Source organism: Lynx rufus, unplaced genomic scaffold (genome assembly GCF_022079265.1).
Source record: "Lynx rufus isolate CCGP_SWC_20201006 ecotype Redwood Valley unplaced genomic scaffold, mLynRuf1.p SCAF_22, whole genome shotgun sequence".
Taxonomy (NCBI): Eukaryota; Metazoa; Chordata; class Mammalia; order Carnivora; family Felidae; genus Lynx; species Lynx rufus.
The window spans coordinates 15,968,108-15,990,349 of NW_025814837.1; the positions used below are offsets into that span (position 1 = coordinate 15,968,108).

The following is a 22,242-nucleotide window of genomic DNA, read 5'->3' on the forward strand; positions in this document are numbered from 1 at the left end:
TATTTATTTTCCTGAATTTCTCTCTAATTTGGCAGTATTTTACCACTTAGTTTTATTTGGTTGGAGGTCTTTGAACCACCGCCTGTTTGTTCTGTCTGTAGCTCTAGGTGAAATATTTGAAGGCAGTAAAGTCAAATGGGAGGGATCACAGTGTCAATTTGGGGAAATGTAGGCATGTAGGTACTTTTTAATTTGGCGGTACCTGATCTGTTCCTGTTTATAGAAAAAATACCAGTAAAGGACTTTTTCATGTACTCCCCCCCACCCCCCTCTTTATCATCACTAAATAATATTTACTAAGCACTCACCTGGACACAGTGCTGTGCTGGGCATAGCACTAAGACAGACAAAAAAGAGCCTGTGATTACTCCCCCAGGAATGAGCACTCAAAACCCCAGTCTATTGAAATGGGCACTGTGTAGAGCATTGAGATAATAATTTTCCAGATGGCAAATCAACCCAAATTACCGATTCAGTTAAACACTACGTTCTTTAAAAACGAATAAACAAACAAACAAAATACTTGTTCTTTGAGATGAGAACTTTGTTTTTCTCATGAACCCAAGAGATTATTATATACATCGCAATGGAAGTTGATTTTGGCACATGCGAATCATTTGAAGGGTGGTGACAGAGTTAAGTTCATTGCCGATGCGAAGAAAGGCTTTAGAACAACTGCCAGGAGGAAAGGGACCATACTGAATTGTAGAAGTGGGGATCGTGGAAGCGTGTTACATGCAAGGCAGAGAAGAACATTTCCAGACAGCAGGATGATGGTGTGGTGGCACTTACTGACTTTTCTAAGAAATCCGGGGCCAATTTTGATTCTGTGAATTCTTGGCTTCAACATTTCAAATTTTTATCCTCCCATATTAAAAAAAAAATTGACTACAGATAATACGTTACATATTTCTTAGGTATCTTGATACAACTCTTTTATAACCATTTTATTGACTATATTTTGAGACATAATTTATTTCTGACTTCAGAGGACTTTTTGCTATTAGAAATTAATGTCCCATAAATTATGTCATAGATTATATTGCCCAATTTCCCCTAAAGAGGCATATTCTCTCTTTCCTTTCGTTCCCCACCTTTGCTTTCCGATAAAGAGGAGGGCTGGCACCAGAAGGGTTGGGGGCACTTCTCTAAAATGAGCCAAAGGACAGCACATAGAATCAAAAAGTATTTAAAGTATTTGTTGTGCTCTAAGTAAAAATATTACGTGTGCTTTACTCTTATTCCCCCATGCTGTTTATATATCATTCTGAGGGGTGGTGGAATGGACCTGTTTTTAGTTTTCCCGCTATGTAGCTTTTTGACGTTGATAATGCCAATTTAAGTTATTGACTTCATTATAATTTATAATTGCTCTTTGTATATATTGCCCCCCCCTTTTTTTTTGGTGATTGCTTGTTTGAAAATGAGAGACATGCCAATGTATTTACACTTGAATCTGTGTTGGTAAGAATGTTTTGCTATGTGCTAAGGGCTTATTGTGCTATCGCTGTCTAACAAATAATGGGGTAACTGTGTGTTTTGACCAGTTTGTAAGTAAAGGTCAATTTCGTGCTTATGGTAATTAGCTTACTTATTCTAGACTTTTGGCTAATTCTGGTAATTTCCCGTGAAACAGTATATTTAGCAGAAAGGGAATTCATTCTTAAGCACAGTGGTTTTTTCCTTTGCATTGGAGACTTTAATTTTAAAAGTGCTTTATCTCTATCTTTTAAGCAAAAACCCCGAAAAGGCTATGAAAAATGGCAAAGTTTGCCTTAAGGGTGGACGAATAATGAATTATTTGAAGGAAGAGATGAGAAAAGGCCTGTGCGATGGAGGGAAGGAAAAACTTTAGTCACCATGAACTGACACAGCTTAGGGAAGGCTCACTCTGGGTTCTTCTGGAATAAAATCTGCCACGAAGCCCTCCTTTCACAGCTTCTAGGAAAACGGTGCTTCTGTTTTTGGTAGCAAGAAGATTAAACGTTACTTTGAAAGAACCTGTCTTTAAACCCCTATACTTACGGTCTCGATTTTCTTTCAGACCCCAACTGTAAACTTGAAGACAAGACTGAAGATGGAGAGGCAGTAGACTGTAAGAAGAGGCCGGAAGACGGAGAGGAGCTGGAAGACGAAGCTGTGCACAGCTGTGACAGCTGCCTCCAGGTGTTTGAGTCACTGAGCGATATCACAGAACACAAGATTAATCAATGTCAGTTGACAGGTAAACAATACTTATCACTTCTTGTCTATGCATACCATTCTATTTCTGATTGTTTCAGTTCGTACCTTTTTTTCCCCCCTCTTCCAATTGTTTTACTCCCACATTTGAAACGTAGGTAAGTCTAGAAGTGCTTTAGAAAGAATTCTAAGATGGTGGTTTGTGGCAAACTCAGGTCATAGTCCTTAGATTATGAATTGTGCCTCAAATTTTTTTAAATGTTTATTTATTTTTGAGACAGAGAGAGAGAGAGAGACACAAGAGTGTGAGTGGGGGAGGGGCAGAGAGAGAGAGAGGGAGACAGGGAATTCGAAGCAGGCTCAAGGCTCTGAGCTGTCAGCACAGAGCCTGACGCGGGGCTCAAACTCAAGCTGTGAGATCATGACCTGAGCCAAAGTTGGATGTTTAACTGCCTGAGCCACATAGGTGCCCCTGAATTGTACCTAGATTTTAATAGCTAACAGGTACATTTTTCTTTCTTTTTTTCCTAACTATACTGATGTCATGCGGGTCCAGAATCTAACATGCTGGTTAAAATAAAGTTAAAAAAAAAAAAAAAAAAGAACCCTTTGAATATGTTTTCAAAGAAGTTAAGCATGGATTAACTTATTTTGATTTAAATATCGCTTCCTCAAGGGAACTTTCCGTGATGCCTCTCTGCCTGAGTTGGGTGCCTTTTTGTGTTCCCATAAAGGCCTTTGCCTATTCCTGCATTTCACAGTTTCTGATGCGTGTGTTCACTTCTCCCTGTTCCTCCTGAGACTGTGAACTCATGGATGGCAGCAACTGTGTCTTCTTTGTCACCATACTCTCTGAGCCTTAGACAGTGCCTGGCCCACATTATGTTCCCACTAAGGTGTGGATGCTATTCTGCTATGCAGTTCATAGGACAAATCCAATTTAGTGACGGGAAGCATGACATGTTCGATTTAATTGTTGAATACAACTAAAACTCAGTTTGCCATATTTCTACCCTCTTTAAAAAACATGTTCTACAAGAATGGACTATATCAGCCTCAGTGGGACAATGTAGGCAGTTATTATTATTATTATTATTTTTAGATTCATGTCATTTTTCTCTTGTTATTGGAAGCTGACATTCTATGGCTCTGTATGTGTTTGTAAATCTCTCTCGCTCTCTCTGTTTCCCAGCACAAATCTTTCTTCAATTAACCATGGGTAGGAAACATATTTACTTAAACAAGCTATTCTCCAATTTTTTCCATACAATATTGATATTTTTGTAAGATTTTAAAAGGTGTTCCATTTTAGCCAGGTTTTCTGAACATATTTTTGTGGAAATGTTGGACTAAATCCAATTAAATAGGCTTTTTTGTTAAAGTGCACTGTGGTTTTTCAAGAAGGGACTATAGTGAATACGTTTAGGCCATAGAATCTTCTTTCTTTCAGAAAACCCCGTACTCTTGATTGTATCTTAAATTTGGGCAGCAATGTCGCATTTATAAACATTGGTCATGCACATAATTTTTTGTGGTTTTTAGGATTTTTGGTAACTTTTATTTTGTTACAGTTCCAAACTAATGAAAAATTGCAAAAATAATGCATAGAATGCCCATACATTATTTACCTGATTCACTGATTCAGTGATTAGTGATATTCCACCCCATTTGCTTTGTCATTATCTTTCTCTTTCATTAACTTAATCATTTGAGAGAAAATTGGTGACATCACATCCTTCTAAATATAACTTCTGTATTTCCTAGAATGAATATTCTCTAACATGGACACAGCATACTTATCACAATCAGGAAGGTTAACATTTAAATACCATGGAATACTATTATTTAATCCACGATGAATATTTAAATTTGAATAGTTGTTTCAATAATGTCCTTTATAACTCTTTTTTCTTATCTAGGATGCATGATCATGCATAACACTTATTTGTCATGTCTTTTTTGTTTCCTTTCACCTGGAATGATCTCTCAGCCTTTCTTTGTCTTTCTTGACCATGACATTTTTGAAGAGTAGCTACTTTACAGAATGCCTATCTGTATTTGGGTTTGTCTGATGTTTCCTTATGATTAAATTCAAGTTCTAGAATTCTGTGGTAGGAACACCACCCAAATGGTGTTGTGCTCTTCTCAGTGCATTAAGTGTGCAAGCGTGTGATGCTGGTTTGTCCTGATGTTGATGATATTAACATTGACTACTTACTTAAGGTGGTGTCCACCAACTTTCTCCAGTGTAATGTTACTATTTTCCTTTGTAAGCAACAAATAACTTGTGGGGAGATGCTTTGACACCATATAAATATCCTCATCCTTATAAAACATCCATTTTAACTCTATAATTTTTGCAGTTATTAATTAGCCTTCCAACAATGTCCTTTCTTATTCATTCACTCATTTGTTAATTCATATCACCAGGGGCTTTTGGATTTTTATTTTATTCGGTGGCCAGAATTCATTACTGTCATTATTGTGATGCTAGGATTGCCTGAGATTTAACCAATGGGAATCCCTTCAAATTGGATCTTGTGTTGGTTTCATGTGTCTTTATCATTATTTGAGGGTTTGACAAAGTTTCTGCTGCAGACAGATGCCCCAGGCTTTTCATATTCTTATTCATATCATTATCTTATTCATATCATTATCATATGTGCCAGTCCACAATCAGCCTTTTTTTCAAGGAGGCCTCACTCCTTTAAGAAGAGAGGTATTTAGAAACCAAGATATGGGCACTATGTGTGCTCATTGCTGTAGGTATATCATTGATTATAGAGCCTTCCTGCAGACAGAGTTAAGAAGTGTATATGTAAATTTGATATACACATAGGAACCATGTGTTCATAATTGATGACTCTAATTCAGTCCAACACTTCAAGTTCATCCCAGTCTTTTTCCTTTCCATATTCATTACTACATTCTTTAGCAGTGAGAAACCTAGCTTCATCTTCCTCAATATGTTTACCTATTTGCTTGAATCTAGAATACACATGGAGCCGTTTCAAAGTTGCTTTCCTATATCATCATGATAAGCAGACCAACTAACTAGAGTTTCACAGTTGTTTATTATTCTTAATGCTATAATTTTAATGTAACATACATACAGTGAAATTTATAAATCATAAGTATACAATTTGATGAATTTTGACAAAATATATATATTCACGTGACCCACATCCCTCTGAAATACCTCCCTGCATCCTAGAAATTCCTCTTGTACCCCTTTCTGATCAATAATGCTCCAGCAGAAGTAATTAGCTTTTAAGTTTTTTAACGATAGATTAGTTTTGTCTGTTCTGAGACTTCTTTTTTTTTTTAAATTTTTAAATGTTTATTTATTTTTGAGAGAGAGAGAGCACGAGCGAGGGAGGGGCAGAGAGAGGGAGACACAGAATCGGAAGCAGGCTCCAGGCCCTGAGCTGTCAGCACAGAGCCGGATGCAGGGCTTGAACCCATGAACCATGAGATCATGACCTGAGCTGAAGTCGAACGCTTAACCAATTGAGCCACGTAGGCACCCCTAAGACTTGTTATAAGTGGAATTGCACACTTTTTTTTGAGTACAGCTTCTTTTTTTTTTAATGTTTATTTTAGAGAGAGAGAGAGAGAGAGAGAGAGAGACAGAGAGAGAGACAGAGAGAGAGACAGAGTGTGAGCAGGGAAAGGGCTGGGAGAGAGGGAGACACAGAATCCGAAGCAGGCTCCATGCTCTGAGCTGTCAGCACAGAGACTTACCTGGGGCTCGAACCCATGAACAGTGAGATCATGACCTGAGCTGAAGTGAGATGTATAACCAACTGAGCCACTCAGGCTCCCCTTGAGTCCAGCTTCTTTTGCTCAGTATAATGTCTGTGAGATTCATTCATGTTGAATGTATGAATAATGTGTTTTTTCTTGCTGACTGGTATTCCATAAGATGAATATATCATCATTTTTTTTTTAATTTTTTTTTTCAACGTTTATTTATTTTTGGGACAGAGAGAGACAGAGCATGAACGGGGGAGGGGCAGAGAGAGAGGGAGACACAGAATCGGAAACAGGCTCCAGGCTCTGAGCCATCCGCCCAGAGCCCGACGCGGGGCTCAAACTCACGGACCGCGAGATCGTGACCTGGCTGAAGTCGGACGCTTAACCGACTGCGCCACCCAGGCGCCCCTTTTTTTTTTTTAATTTTTTTTTTCAACGTTTATTTATTTTTGGGACAGAGAGAGACAGAGCATGAACGGGGGAGGGGCAGAGAGGAATATATCATCATTGATTTCCATTCTTCCATTGGTAGACATTTTGATTATTTTTTGGTTTTTGGTTCTTATGAATAAAGTTGTTGTGCACCGTCCTGCGTAGGTCTTTCTGTGGACATATATTTTATTTCTCCTGATTTAATAAGTCATGGTAGAATTGCTGAGTCATGGGAGAGGGTTGGTGGGATATGTTTAACTGTATACAAAACTTCTGAACCTTTTCCCAAAGTGGTTGCACCATTTTACACTCCTGCCAGCGATGTCTGAGAGTTCCAGTTATGCTTCCTTGCTAACATTTGTGTTGTCAGTCTTTTTAATTTTAACATGCTATTGGATGTGTATTGGTATTCTTTGTGGATTTATTTGCATTTCCTAGCTCATATACATTTAATTGACTTCATTTAATGCATTTTTTATCCCTTAGAATGCATAATTCTTGGAAAGTTCCATTAAATGCAGACAATTAGTATGATTCTGTTTTCAGTGGAATAGCTGGTGATTTAAAAGAAGCTTTACTCATGTAGAATCATCAGTACTGTTAGAGTAAAAACCTGGTGACTTGACTGACATGGCGAATATATACTATGCCAGCAAGAAATCTTACTTTAGGTAAGAGGGGGTTGTTAAGCAAACCCTAAATTCTGTTTAGTGCTTACTTTTTATTGAGTTTCTGCCACGTAGTTATCCTTATGTTCAGCTTTATGAAATAGAATGGAAGCAAAAGATACTATTCCTATACAACTTTCTATATTATACAATACATATTCCTTTAGATATTACGCAACTTTAATACCAGGGCAGAAAATGCTGGATTTTCAGCACATGGTATGGTGGAGTTATTTACGGGTTAAATATTGTTTTTCTTCAACTCCTCAGTCTAATAAAATATTTGGTTTATTTTGATCTTAAACTTTGTAAAAGTAGGGGAGCTAGTCTGTGCTCACATACCACAACATCTTAATCAAAGGTAGGAAAACAGAAGCTTATTTGTGACAATGAAACACATTTCAGGAAGGATAGATCTGCTAAGCCTTGGTCCTGTTTGTTGTTCAGGATGATTTCTCTGGGAGGGTGGAGGATTGATGAGGAAAAGCAGAGGCGGAGGATCAGAGAGAAAAGGGGGAGAAACAAAATCAGGTATCATTCACATTTGTTAAAGGTGTTGAAGTTGACACTTGAGTTGGCTAAGGGTACCCTTCAGACTAATCTGAAAAAGATTAAAGATGCTTGGAAGTATTTTAATTAAAAAAAGTAATATGATGCTTCTACCCTCTTCTTTGATTAAATCATTTTAATGTAAGCTGGGAGGTTCAACTCTTCTGATTCCTGTTTCCTGCTGCTTCAGTTAACTCTTTTTCTGGTGCTTTCCTCCCCCCACCCCCATGGACAAAGTGTTAGTTTAGCAAAGGAGGGTATTTCTAGTTTTCTTTCCCCCTCTTAGTTGACTTTTTCTTTCATTGTTCTTTTTTACTCTCTTTGTCATTTAACTTCATCTAGCCCCATTTGTATCCATGCTCATTCCCTCTGATTCCTGTCCTTTCCTAAAGACTCTTCATTTCTTTGTTGTCCGTATTTCTCTGCTTCCTTTGTCTTTGGTTTATAGTCTCTCACTGCTTTCTCTACTTTTCCCTTGCTCCTTATGGCTTCCTTTCTATTAACCTTGAAGTCTTACTTACATGTTTGGGCCTCTCCAGCCAGACTTTTTGGTAAACCATTTACATGAAGAAAGAGTAGTGTTTTGGAGGGTTGGCTGTAGAGTAGAATTAGGAGATGAAGAAATGTTAAAACTTGTTAATTTGTAAGATGATGTAGAGCTGGGTTATTCTGTGGTTTGACGCCTATGGGAGTTACTGAGGGTAGTTCCCATGTCAGAGAACTGGTAGATACCCTGCTTTCAGATTCTTTCCATCCTGTAACTGTGGGTTTCTTGGTAACTTGAGATTTGTTCCTTTGGTGACTTTCATCCCCAAGAGTGAGGCACATTCTTTGGGGAGTCTTGCCTATATCAAAACTGATTCACTCTGTATTAAATGTCTTGAAATCCTGGTATAGTTTTGCCAAGTGACCCCAGACTAGACCCCAGAATTGACTGAGCTTTAGAAGATGAAGTTCACATATGGAGCAAGACGACCAGTTCTAGACCCAGATTTGAAAATCATCATGTGGATTAAGTGTGCCCCAGATCAGTTCATGAGTAGATATTAGTAACCTGGACTGAATTCACAGCCAGTTGATCCATCTGGGGACCTAGAGATCTAAGGGATCATACATATAATTCATGGAGTTCATCGCTGAGGGGTGATGAAATGTGGGCACTATTCTGGACCAGAGTCCTGATCTAGAAAACAAAATAGTCCCTTAAGGATAGGTAGGGACAAGGTGGCACTTGTGAAGGTGAGCTTTCTTTTTTGTCTCATGGTGCAGTTTTCTTCTAGTCTGCAGTCCAACATGTGGTAAGTTATGTATCATCCCTGCTTAAAGGAATAAGGGGAAGGGTGGAAAGAAAAAAAAAAAATTAAATCCCACTTTTCAATTGTCACAGTAGATGGAAACCACCTGTCCTGCCCCAGTCTTGCTCTCTTTTTTCCTGGAGGCTGGGAAGGGAGGGAAATCAACAGTCTAATGCTGTTGGGACTCTCTGATGCAGAAGACAGATTATCAAAATATATATTTAAAGAAGGAAAAGCACAGAGAACCTCTCATTTTACTAATCCACAAACCCTATCATTTCTTGCCAATTCCCTCAGGGGGTGGGGAAGGCTGGAAGCCAGAGGGGTCTCATCACACTTCTCAACAAAGATTTAATAGCAGGGTGCTATGGGGAAGGCTGAGATTACGGAGACTTTATTACGCTTACAAAACTGAGTACGAACTAGCATTGTAAATCATCAAAACTAAGCTACACTTAACAGGATAAATGTGTAAAGTGCATTTGGTAATACTGTATGCTTGTTGTTCTGAGTCATTTTTCTCTTCTTTCCTGCTAATTTGCAAACTTGAGTTGTCTGTTAAGTGTTCTTTCACATCATTAATGTGAATTGCCGGGGTGTAAATGCAGAAAAAACTAAAGAGCATTGTGTTAGTTCTTAACTGGCTGGCGCACCATACAGTTGGTAAGATGAGTGAGTAGAGATAAGTATGATAGCAAGACGATCGCACTTTTGGGGAAACACGTTTGTAGACCAGATTAACAAAACCCTCGCCATATTTGTGGCTCCTTTACAAATGTTATTCCTGTACAGGCTCACATTTTTGGGGAAAACGAAGAGGCTCACATTTTGGGGGGAAAATGAACTGAACTGAATGCTTTGCATCAGATAAAATAATGTGTTCACTTCATTTGATTTTAAAAGTTATGAGACTTCTTGGAAGCTTTAATAGGTTTTGTGAACTGAAGACTTTTCAACATGTGTTTTTTTTTTTTTTCCAAAGAATTTTTTAAAAAGTAAAAGTGATTGTACATGTGTTATATGGTTGTGGCAAATTAAAGACTGGCTGGTTCCACCCAAAAATCAAGTACTCTAACAGCTAGTTCTCTTGGCACAGGGAATAAGGAAACCAAGTATTTTATGAAATGAAACATTATTTTCATAGAAGCATATTGAAACTGTTTTTAGAAACTGTTTTTTTTTGGTTTCCCTTTTTAATAAAGCATTAGTTGCAATAAGTTGAATGAAATAAATGTGATAATTTTAACTCTTTAGTTTATATCAATTCAGTTTAAGGCATATAGCTTTTATTTGCATATTTCTGTATTAATTTCTATACTGCTTCATTATTCATACTTTGTTATTAAGTATTTATATATTAATTAGTTATTTATTTCTATATAATTGGGCTTAAGGCATTGTGTGTTTTATTGTTTTATTCCCTTACATTTGATCAATTCCTTGTTTCATACCTAAAATATTTTTTTTAGCTGTTAGCCTGCTTTTTCCAAATCCCCTAAGTCCCCAAAATGGAGTTTCATGCCCTCCATCTATTCCATTCCCAGCCCCTTCTCCACATATTTCTTAATTTTTAGACTAATCGTTTCCAAACTTTTTGATAAGTAAAAAGTTAGTTTGCCTCTTTATCGAACGTATTTATTTATCAACACATTTCACAGATGCGTGTATGGTACAACATTCACAAAAGTAGAAATTGAAAACTGAAGTAAAGATGAAATACACAGGTGTATAAAATAAATTTATGTTGTTTTATCATCCTGGTCTAGATTCACTTATTTTAACGATTCATTTTAAATGGCCGTGAGAGCTGAAAAACCTATCTCACAGAACCATCAAAGAGAGAACGTGTGTCATTACACTTCTCAGCAAGGTTTGTCATTGGCAATGGTGGACGTAAGCCCCTATTTCAAGTAACTTTCCTGATAATCTCAGTTTTGTTTTGCCAGGCTGTGGTCAAGTCTGATTAAATGGTTTTCCTCCTTTACACAGTGGCTGACAAAGAGCTTTCACGAGGAGTGGAAGGGCCGGGTTTGCCGTTTCTTGTCGATGACTTGTCCTCAAATATCAGCATCCTGCAGTTTTCCTTGCAGAAAACTTTAGAAATCACTTGTCAAAATTTGAAAATTTTGTGTAAATTACGTTAGTTAACATTAAAGAAGATGATCCATAAGTCTGTTTTACTGGGCACAGAAGACTGAGTTATTTTGAGGCGTGGGAAGGTCCTGGAAAAAACAAGGGCACCCAGGCTCACGGGAGTACTATTTATCTTCCTGCTCTCAGGAAGGTCTGCTTTGTTTCTGGATGGCTATTTATGGCTTGTGTCTGTTCTGATTGGTTTCTAAATACTCAGAGTATCTGCTCTATGCTAGGATTTGTACCCTAGGTTTCAGAGACTGCTGTTCTCGACTACCGTGTGGTATATCATGTGAAAAACAGCTCGCCAGTCTCTGCTCCTCTCAGTTTCAGATGAAGTGATGGGGTTGAATGTGTCATTTTCATAGTCTGGCAGGGCCATGACCAAGTTCTATACATTTGCCAGGGAAAAAGCAATCCTCCCTAATTGGTTCCAACCTCTGAGCTGTTGGCTGAGTGAGCTGCTTTTTCTGGTTTGGGAGGGAGAGTTAGTTAATCTATTACCTGCTATGAAAGCTTTGTTATTGCCACATAGGAGTTTTGATGGTAGTACCTAATCTACCATTCTCTTCTGGGTATATTTGTTTGTGAAATCCTCTGTCAAAACATGGGTGTAAAGATAGTCATTTTTGGTCCATTATTTTCTCAATGCTCTTTGAACGCTTTGGTGCATTGTAATTAGGATTTATAAAAGGACTGTACTGATGAGTTACGTTTTCCTGTTGTGAATGAGTTATTATGTGTATTAATTTATTAAAATTAAATAGTTGGAATGTTGACGGGGTTCATTAAGAAATATTTCTATGTATTTTTGATATGCCTTTTAAAATTGATGTTTTTATTCTCAGCCTGCCTTAATAAGTTGTAAATCACAAGAAAACTACTGATTGTGAGGGGAAAGTTCCTGAAGGATGAAATTCCTAGAACCAGAAAATAAATGGGTGCATTCACTTTATTTTTTACAAGTAGAACCTAAGTGGAGGATGTCACGTATTAGCTATATTTGCAAATTACCTGTGCCTTGATTACTTTGAGGTTTTTGAAATTAGCATTTTGAAATGACTATAATCCAAGAAAAAAAAATTAGCATTATTTGTGTAGAAAAAAGTGTTACCTCTAGATGTCTTGTGAAACCACAACTGTTTTAGATAAATGGTTTTGCCTTAGTTGTATAATTGATAATGAATATATAATCATCTAATTCTGTGGTTTCAGGATTTATTTGCCAAAAATTGTAAATAAAATGTCAAGAACACAATCCATGGGAGAATATCTTCAAGAATTTCCACTGCGTCCTTGATGGTCATTGATGGTAATTAAAGCTGTCAGTTTGTCCCTGTGGAGAAGTGTAAAAATTATAAATGAAGGGCTGTACTTGGGATGTGGAAACAGTGGGGCCTCTTTTGTGGGGAAGATGAATTAAAAGAGATCAACTATTTCCTAGGCCCTGTGCAGCCATTCAGTCTGTCTTACAAGCAGGGCAACGTGTAGCAATTTGGATACAGTTGTGTGCACACAAGGACTCTGCCACATGTAGCCTGTTCTCCGATGTGAAATTTAACATGATAAAACTTAAGATGTTGAAGTTTTACATTTTGCATGACTGCACTTGATTTTTTTTTTTTTTTTTTTACAATACTTAGGATGCTTGTGACCAGTATCTACTTCCTTTAAAGGGTAGTGAGTTCCTAAAGAAGTATTAAAAGTACACTGTTTCCCCATTCTTTCTCTTTGTGCTACTATGGCTGGGGATCTTGTCTTTGGGGAATGGCAGCAATGTCACAGAGATCTATGACCTCTTAATAGGCCTTGGGAGGGGAAGGCAGGAATCATTCTACACTGTGCCTCAGGGCTTAGTTCCTTTAAACTTCAAGGAATTGGACTGGAACTCTTCACTCCTTCTTTCTTTCAGCTTTACCTTCGGGGGAAATTGATCGATTAGAGGTGATTATTCCACAAACTCTGAACCCTTTTCCCCTCTTTGTTCCAACTGGAGCTTCTCAAAGTTTAAAGGGATTGTGTCTCCTGGGTGAATTGTAGAATGAATTTAAGTAGATTATTGGGTAGAACCCTTTGAACACACATTAAAAGTGCTAAAAAATATATTTGGAACAGAAGGAAATATTTGAAGCCAAAGGATAAAGAAACATTTGTTTCAGTACTGATTATAATGTAATTGTATGGGATATTTTTGAGCAAACGATTAGCTGTTAGACTGTAGAAGCATAGTAGTGCTTCACACCAAGAAAATAACGGGATCAGTGCAACAAAATAGACAAGTGTGCAAAATCCGGATGGTGCGAGACCCTAATGGGACCGAAGACATCCGCAAATGACTAGTTTTATATGTGTCCGTGTCCTCTGTTAGGCACAGCAAGATTCTACTAATTGATGGCTTTTAGGTTTTTCTAACTTATTTGTTTAACAACAACAACAAGATAATATATACGTCATTTTTTAATTTTGCATGCATGCATGCGTGATAGATTTGTCTTATGGACACTGTGGACCTCGTTTGAATTGTATCTATGACCGCATCAATTTAGTTTTTCCTTCTTTAAAAAACTCCCAATTCTTCACCTCTACCTACCCACAGAGCAATATTAGCTCCCCCTGGTGACTAAATAAAAGTGTAGACAAGAATGATTGGGGTAATGAGTGTCATTAACTTTTTAATCTTTAAATGCATAATTAATATTAAGATGCATACAGTAGGCAGGAACACTGAACTGTTTTCCAAGTAAAAATTCTAATTAGTCCTGAGAAATGTCCATTTTCATATCAATATCTACATAATGAAGGCTGGTCTACCTTATGTGGCTTTTCTTGGAGTTGTGCCCATTTTAATGACCCCAGAGCTCTTGGTTTTCCAATGTGGGAGATACAGGAACAGAGGGTAAATATTCAGATTGTCTGTACGCTAGGAGCTCATTACAAACAGAGAAAGTAAAAGCAACTACCAATTTACCTGTCTTTATCATTCTTACAAAAAAGACTTTGTGTAAAAAAGGTCATCATTGTTAGAATGATTTAAAAAAAATATCCTTTTAGAAAAACACTGTTATACATTCAAACACTAAGATATATTTTTTTTGTTTTATCAAGAAAACATTTTTCCGTTTAACTTATGACTTATTTAAGGTGTATATTTTTATTACTGAGGTTGACTTTCAGCTTAACTCGTATAGTTTAATTTATAAAAAATTTCTCCATCATAATTAAATTATCAGGTTGACAGTTGAGAATGCTTTTGTAATCTTTTCGAAAAGGAATCTGTCTAATGTGTCATGGACTTACTGTTTCCTATATGTAATTTTATTTTCCATGCAAAGTATTTGCTTTTCACTTGTTTCATAATGGTTATCAGAAAGCAGTGTTCTGTGTGACTCTATGATCTGGTTTAATATTTTATATTAAATATTACATATGATCATGCATTCAAAAGGAAAGATTTGAAATTTTATCCGAGAGCTACTATTTGAATTGTTCTTTTGCTCCTCCTATTCTTCTGAATATATTCTCCCTGTAATTTAACTCCACACCCCCCACACTCACTATTCTTTGGCTTCTCTTCCCTTCCCGGGACTTTATTTTTAGAGCACGAGCCTTAGCCTCTAGGTTTGTATTTTCCGTTTGTTTTTCCCAGGTACCTGTGTATGTTGGAAAAAAGGATACAGTCTTCTAAATGTAACTGTTTCTTCTCAATACATGAGGTATCATCTTCTTTGGCTTGTGAAATCTACCGAAAACTTCTTTTGGATGTTTTGTCATTCCACCTAGAGTGATGGCATGGTTATCAAGCAGCAGAGCTGAACACAGCCCCTTCTCCTCACCTGAGTTTCTCTCCCTCCCCTCAGTGTTTCCTTTCTCACACGTGCTGCCTGCCCTTTGCAGTTCATTTGTCTGAGTCTTAACAAAAGAGCAAAGGACTTACTTTTGCATGTGAGTCACTCATAGGTAGAGCTTAAGTTAGTGCCTCACAACTAAATAGTGCAAAGCTTTCTTCTTGCGAATACTGGTTTAAAACGGACACATTTTTATTAATACAAATATTATTGTATTGATTAGATACTGCAGGATAACAAAAAGTATGTGGCATCATTTCTTGTTATACTAAGACCGTGCAGAGATAGTGAAATGAATAGCATGTCTCATAAGTCTGTTTTCCCAAATACTACTATGCATTTGTCAGGAGTATTCAGTTCAATAAATGTTTTTCAAGGTCTTACTCTTTGTCCAGTAAGTACTGGAAATACGGCGTCCAGGATGTTCTGGGAGACAAATGGTTGAGAGTGGCTTGCTGAGCCCAACCTGGAGGTTTAGGGATGGCTTCCTGGAGCACATGATGCTGTTAGCATTGAGAAAGAGTTAGCGAGGCGAAGAAAGGTGGGGAGGGGAACATTTCGGGCAGAGAAAAGAGAAAGAAGAATAAGGGAGAGAAAATAAACAGAATAACTACTTGGGCACCTTCGAATAAGAGGAAAAGTGCAAGAGAGGGAATTGGTGAGATAATATGAATGTATGAATTATCAATTGCTGTGTAATAAGTTACTCTAAAACTTTCTAACTTAAAAACCACAATCTTAAAGTTTATGGGGGTCAGGAATTTGGGAGCAGCTTACTTGGGAGATTCTGGCTCAGCCTCTCTGATAAGGTTGTAGTCAATGGGTTGGCCAGGGCTACAACCATCTGAATGCTTGAGTGGGGCTGGAGGATCCACTTCTGGGCTCAGCCACATAGCTGCTGATTGGACACCTCAGGTCTTCACCACATGGGCTTCTCTACAGGGTAGCTCATGATATGGCAGCCGACTTTCCTCAGAACGAGAACTCTGAGGAGGAGAGGGAGAGAGAGGGATATAGAAGTTGCAATGCCTTTTATGACTTAATCTTGGGAGTGGCATACTATTAAGTCTGCCATATTCTATTATAGATCACACAGACTAACAGACTAATTCTGGTATGATACCAGGCATCTATACCAGGAGGTGGGGATCTTTGGGGGCCATCTGGAAGGTTGGTTATTATAATGAACCAGGAAGGGAAAGTAGGGTCTGGTCATGGAGGGAGGGTGCTAAGCTAAGAACTTAAATTTGATTCTCTGGCCTGTGCTTTTCATACTATTCTGAGGAATCCTGCAGGTATCAGCCAGGTAGGCATGGAAGTAGGGATTGAGTTAGTAGGAGTCCTGCATTCCCAGAACAGCCCAGGCTGGAATTCTTTTATGTACTAGATATTCCAGTAAGATTTTATTTGAATATTGAGTTTAGAAACTTAAGAATGTTTGATAATTACTGTTTCAGGCAGTGGGTAGCTATTGAAGGTTTTCTGCAGGGGAACATCTGTTCAGGTTGGATGGCATGTGGAGAGTAGATTAGAGAAGGAGTAGCAGCTCTTGTGATGGCACTGTTACGAAAAGATGGGGCCCAAGTCAGTGCAGTGGTCACAGGAGTGGAGCGGAGGCTCAAGTTCAATAAATACTGAGAAGGTAAACATCATCCAGATGTACTGATTGATTCATCGTGGGACATAAGAGCAAGGAAAAGATCGGGAACGAGCCCCACGTCTCTGAATTCCCCAGGTGCATTGGGTGACCATCGCCTGGCATCAGAGACGAGAAAGGAGCAGGTTAAGTGAGTTCGCTTAAGCTCATGTTAAATTGAGATACTTTTCTGGCTAAGTTGTTTAACATAGCAGTTGCGTATGTAGACCAGAAACCAAAGGTAGGCATCTGGCCACTTGGCATACTTCCTGTTTCCTTGGGTTGTGGTATAGTTTTCCCTTTGTCAATTATCTAAGTTTCTCCCCCAGCTTTCCCCCATTTCAGTGACACTGTTTCTGATCCAGCTTCCCCCTCCCCCCATCTTAATAATGGAAAACCTCCTCCCTTAGGTTGATTCCTACTCTCACTTCGGCTGCTGGATAGAAGGCCCCATGCAGCTGGGGTTGTTCCAGCGAGCGGAAGGGACACCCTGAAAAAGCAAGACCTATAAAAGCTTTAAGGCTGACTAGTGTTCTTTTCTTTCGAGATGAGGAATTTTGACATCCAGGGTTTAATGCCTTATTGAAATCCAGCAAATGGATGCTAAGAAGGGTGCTTTATTCTCACAGGATTAGAGCAGTGGGTTTTCTTTTTAGAAATATATCCTAAGGTTCATCTCTATAGGAGAATCTTACTACTTAGGGATTGTCGGTTATGCCCACCAGCACCTCCCCCCACCCCACACAAAAAATTACCAGGCAGATTTAATTTTGTTATTCATTTTTTTTTTGGAATCTGTGGCTATCTCGTGAATCTTCACAGACTGCTTTTAGGCTTGATTTTTAGACTTGCAGTTCCCAATCATCTCCCTGAGCATTATTTTCATTAAAAATTCCATTAGCTTTAAAAAAATCAATGTAATCATTCAGTAGTAATTAATTCTTACCAATCTTTGAATGGAAAGATGAATTAACAAAACTTCAAGATGTTAAAATGAGTCAAAAGAGTTGTGTGGTTAATGGGACTAGTAGAGATGTCAGTATAATGGATAGAGGGGTGGGCTCTGGCAGCTGGCCAACCACAATGCAAATCTCACTTCTCCAGAAGCTAGCTGTGTGGCCTTAGGCACATAACTTACATTTTTAATCTAAAACTTCTTTATCTGTAAAGTGGGGGCAATAATAAAAAGGTGATAATATTGCCTGCCTCCTAGGGTTGTGTTGATTAAATGAGATAATAGATGTATCATTCCGGTAAGGTGCTTGGTACACAGTGAGTCCTCACTATAAACATAATTATTAGTATTAATATTATCAAAGGTGGAAATGATTCCTTTAAGAATAACTCACACGAGTCAGATTCTAGATTTGGATGTCTTCCAGAATCCTGAGAGGTTTTGAAAGAGTTAGAATGAGTTAATACTTGGCGTTCAGTGTTAAATTCTCCCCCTTTTAAAATTCAAAAGGGAATAATATGTGATTGGTGTTGGGGGAAAGGGGCAATTGGAAGAAATAAGAATTAGTTTAATTAAGCATGCTTATCAATATTCTAGTAAGACCTTAATGTGGAGATTTGTATAGAATAGAGAACATCGCATTTTGAGAATAAAGAAGAGAGGCCCTGTGTCTGTATAACATTTTATTCTAATTTTATTCTACACAAGATATTAAAAATTAAGTCCCTGACGTAAACTTTTGGCCTGCACTCTGGTGCGTGTAACTATAAGAAGACAGTTGTGCAATGGATAGCATTGAAAAATGTTGTGCTCATAGCTTATAGCTTATTTATTTATTTATTCCCATGCATCTTTTAGAATGTTTTAAAAATAATCCTCCCTGGTTTTGTGAATTACCTCAAAAATTATAAAATATTAATTTTAGCTTAGTGCAATTAAAAATATTCATACCTTGTTGTTAGTAGGCATGGGTAAGCATCACAAAATCTGCCTAGCAGTCATAGCGATTCAGACGATTAGTGGTTTGGAAAATCATCTGGTCGAAGTGAGTTCTTTTAAATCTGGGAGACTCAGACTTTTGTTTTCTAGGAGACCAGAGCCTGAAGAAATGCATTTGTGCAACAAATGACCCTAAGATAGTTGACTTTTTCAGTGCACCAAATGTATGAAAGCAGCATACTTAATGTGTACATGTTAGTGAGTTTTTAGTATATTCACATTTTCTGCTATGCATTGTGAGGGTGCAAAGAAATACGAGTCACCAACCTGATGACAAAGGATCTTACTGTGCACTTGGGGAACAAAACACATGTACCTGAAAAAGTAATAGTGAATGCAGCCGTATATCATTAAATGCCAGAATTTCTAATATGAGCAGTAAGTTCCATAATGTTTATTTTTTTTATATTTATTTATTTTTGGGAGAGCATAAGCATGGAGGGGCAGAGAGATGGGGACAGAGGATGCAAAGAGGGCTTTGCGCCGACAGGCTGACAGCAGCAAGCCCGATGTGGGGCTCGAACTCAGGAATCGTGAGATGATGACCTGAGCCGAACTCGGATGCTCGACCAGCTGAGCCACCCAGGTGCCTCAAGTTCTGTAATGTTTAGAAAAGGGAGTGCTAAGTGTACAAGAGCTGGTAGGAGAGGCCTTGTGGAAATGACCACAGGTGAATACATCCAGGCAAATCACTAGGAAATGAATAGGAACAGGGATGGTCTGGGGTGTTAGGGCAAGATGAAGCATCTCAGGTAGGGAATTGTAGATGGATAAAGACTTTGAGTTAAAATTTTTGTATCTCAGCGATGAACCACGGGAATCTGCCCCCAAAACCAAGAACACACTTTACACACTGTATGTGAGCCAATTTGACAATAAATTATATTAAAAAAATTTTTTTTTGTATCTCATCTAGAAAATAATGTCATAAGCAGCAGCATTGTGTCACATCAAATTGCGCACTCCTGGAGTATTCATGAGTTCAAGCAGAGTGCAGTGCATGTGAAAAGGGCTAAACAAAGTAACAAAAGAAAGTAACCCGATGGAAGTTACTAACCAGGAAAAATATCTATTTCTATATTAGGTTGTCCTATGAGGAGTTTGAAAATCAAGTAGGGTAGAATCCGTGCACAATTGCTGAGAAGTGACTTGGGTTATGGAACCATTTTAAGAATACTCCTCTAAAATAGCTTAACCGGTCTGGACTATCATATGAAGTTTCTTAATTCATTAAAAATATATTGAGCCTGTCTCCAGGTGACTACATTTGATAGTAGGATCTTTTGCCTTAATGCTTTTGTTAAAATGTCATGAAGTGTCTTCAGACTTAATTTTCACTTAAGTTTTATTCTTATTATGCTATGAGCCTTTGGTGCTTATCAAATGTAAATTTTCTCCAGTGAAGGAAGAAATTACTAGCACAGCTATTAATAGATTAATGGAAAGTCTTATTGCTTCTTAAAATTTATATTTTCATGGTGATTGACAATCGCTAATTAGTTAATCCTCTGTCTGTGCTCATGAGGTAGGTCAATATTATCTCCATTATAAAATGAGAAGATTGAGAAATCAGAATCTTCAGTGAATCCTCAACACCCTAGTTCTGTACTGACATGACAAAAATAAATTGAGTTTACTCTTACACATTTCTGGGTTTTTTTTGTTTTTTTTTTTTTTGTTTTTTTAGTTAGCGAAATATCTTTGGGTTGAACCGTTGATCACCGGAGACATCTTTTCCCTTCACTGTCCAACTAAAATGCCATTCACATCAAGTGGCTTAGACATCTAAGATTGAAAGTAGACTTTAGACAAATTCAAAAGCTATATGATTGTATGTAACAGAAAACCCCCAACTAACTGCAGCCTAAATTAGAAAGAAGTTTATTTCTTGCTTATATGTGTGAATTCTGGAGCCAAGTCCAGAGCTGGTTTTCTTTGTTGGTGTTGTGCTTCTAGCCTGTGGCTGGTGTTGTCAAGTGGCCGTGCTGGCTGTTGGACTTCATGTCATCATGACCAGTTGGAGGTTAGGAAAAGAGGGAAGGTGGAAAACCTCACAGGGCCTTTTTTTGTCTGAGTTGGTTCTTTTTTTTTTTTTTTAATTTTTTTTTCAACGTTTATTTATTTTTGGGACAGAGAGAGACAGAGCATGAACGGGGGAGGGGCAGAGAGAGAGGGAGACACAGAATCGGAAACAGGCTCCAGGCTCCGAGCCATCAGCCCAGAGCCCGACGCGGGGCTCGAACTCACGGACCTCGAGATCGTGACCTGGCTGAAGTCGGACGCTTAACCGACTGCGCCACCCAGGCGCCCCTGAGTTGGTTCTTTTTAAACAGCCATCCAGTAAGTCCCACCCGTAATCCCACTCACATCTTAATGGAATGGAAGAGGGGCGCCTGGGTGGCGCAGTCGGTTAAGCGTCCGACTTCAGCCAGGTCACGATCTCGAGGTCCGTGAGTTCGAGCCCCGCGTCGGGCTCTGGGCTGATGGCTCGGAGCCTGGAGCCTGTTTCCGATTCTGTGTCTCCCTCTCTCTCTGCCCCTCCCCCGTTCATGCTCTGTCTCTCTCTGTCCCAAAAATAAATAAACGTTGAAAAAAAAAAATTTAATGGAATGGAAGAGTGGATTTTGAGGTAGGTGACTAACATAGTCTCTCACACAAGTAGCCTTTTTGAATATTTGAATTTTGTGTTATTTTGTGTTGCTAGTGATATTTCTCTTTTCTGGTATCATGTATAATTTAGGGTCCTCGCTACAACATAGGTGCCTTTCGAATTCCAACTATGGACAGAACCTTTTTCTCTGGTTGATAACCTACATTCCTTAATTGTTTCGCAGATAGCACATCTGATTTTCCAGCGGAGAAACTGTTTTCAAACCCAAGGCAGAGTTGTAGTCTGAGACTCTGTGCTTCGTCCACCTTGATTCTCTGTTTTGAATGTCAGTAGTCCTAGACTCGATCAGAATGCTTAATGCCACTAAGGCAGGCATGTAGAACCCTGGGGAATGTTTTCGGGGCCATGGTACAGCACATGGAACTTCTGTGTACCTGACCAACCTCAACACCATCCTGTTTCACCCTAGAAAGTATATTTTTCATGAAAGCAGCATACAGTATGCGCCATTCTGTGTTTGTCCTGGCACATGGAGCTCAGTTAAATGAAAGGTATGTCACACACCTGTTTTTTGGATGAGATCTATCACCCAGGCATGACCAGCCTGCCACTGCTAGCTTGAGACATGGAACTGCCTAGATCATCTGCCATAGCTAAGCAGCTGGTGTGAGACATGCCTTCTTCAGTGTATGTATGCTACATGCCTCCCAGGGAGGCCATGCACACTTCTCTCCCACCATTCTTCCTCTCCACGGCCCTTCCCCAGCATCTACAAGCAAACAGGTGGTATAAAAAAATACACTAGATAATCTATACAAATGGAGGGACTGTGGAAGACAGAAGTTTTCCATTTGGCGTTGAACAGTCATGCAAGGTTAGAGCTAAAAAGACCATTGGAGTTCACCTGGTCCAACTCCCTTTTTATGGTAAAGAAAACCCACTGTCCCCTAGCAATTTACTGGCCCTGCTACCACTTGGGACATTGAACTTCTGACTCCAAGTCCAGTGTTGGTTTTGCGATATGAATTATTTCATCAAAATGAAGTGCATGATGAATCACACCAAAAGCCATTACCCCAAAGCACATTCCGGGTCAGATGACTGCTCGTGGGAGTGCTAGTGTCCTTGCCTTCTTCAGGTGGGCACTTCTTACTCCATAAGTTGTACCAGATATTTATCTAT

The 22,242-nt window shown here is 38.5% G+C and overlaps 1 protein-coding gene across 1 annotated transcript in view; it reads left to right on the forward strand.

Annotated features, from left to right (window-relative positions):
• ZNF521 (zinc finger protein 521) overlaps window positions 1–22,242 on the forward strand; it is a 279,598-nt gene that overhangs the window by 26,739 nt on the left and 230,617 nt on the right. The window contains exon 3 of the mRNA XM_047087088.1: window positions 2,045–2,224. Coding sequence (XP_046943044.1) covers window positions 2,045–2,224 — 180 coding nt within the window. The remainder of the gene's footprint in view (window positions 1–2,044; window positions 2,225–22,242) is intronic.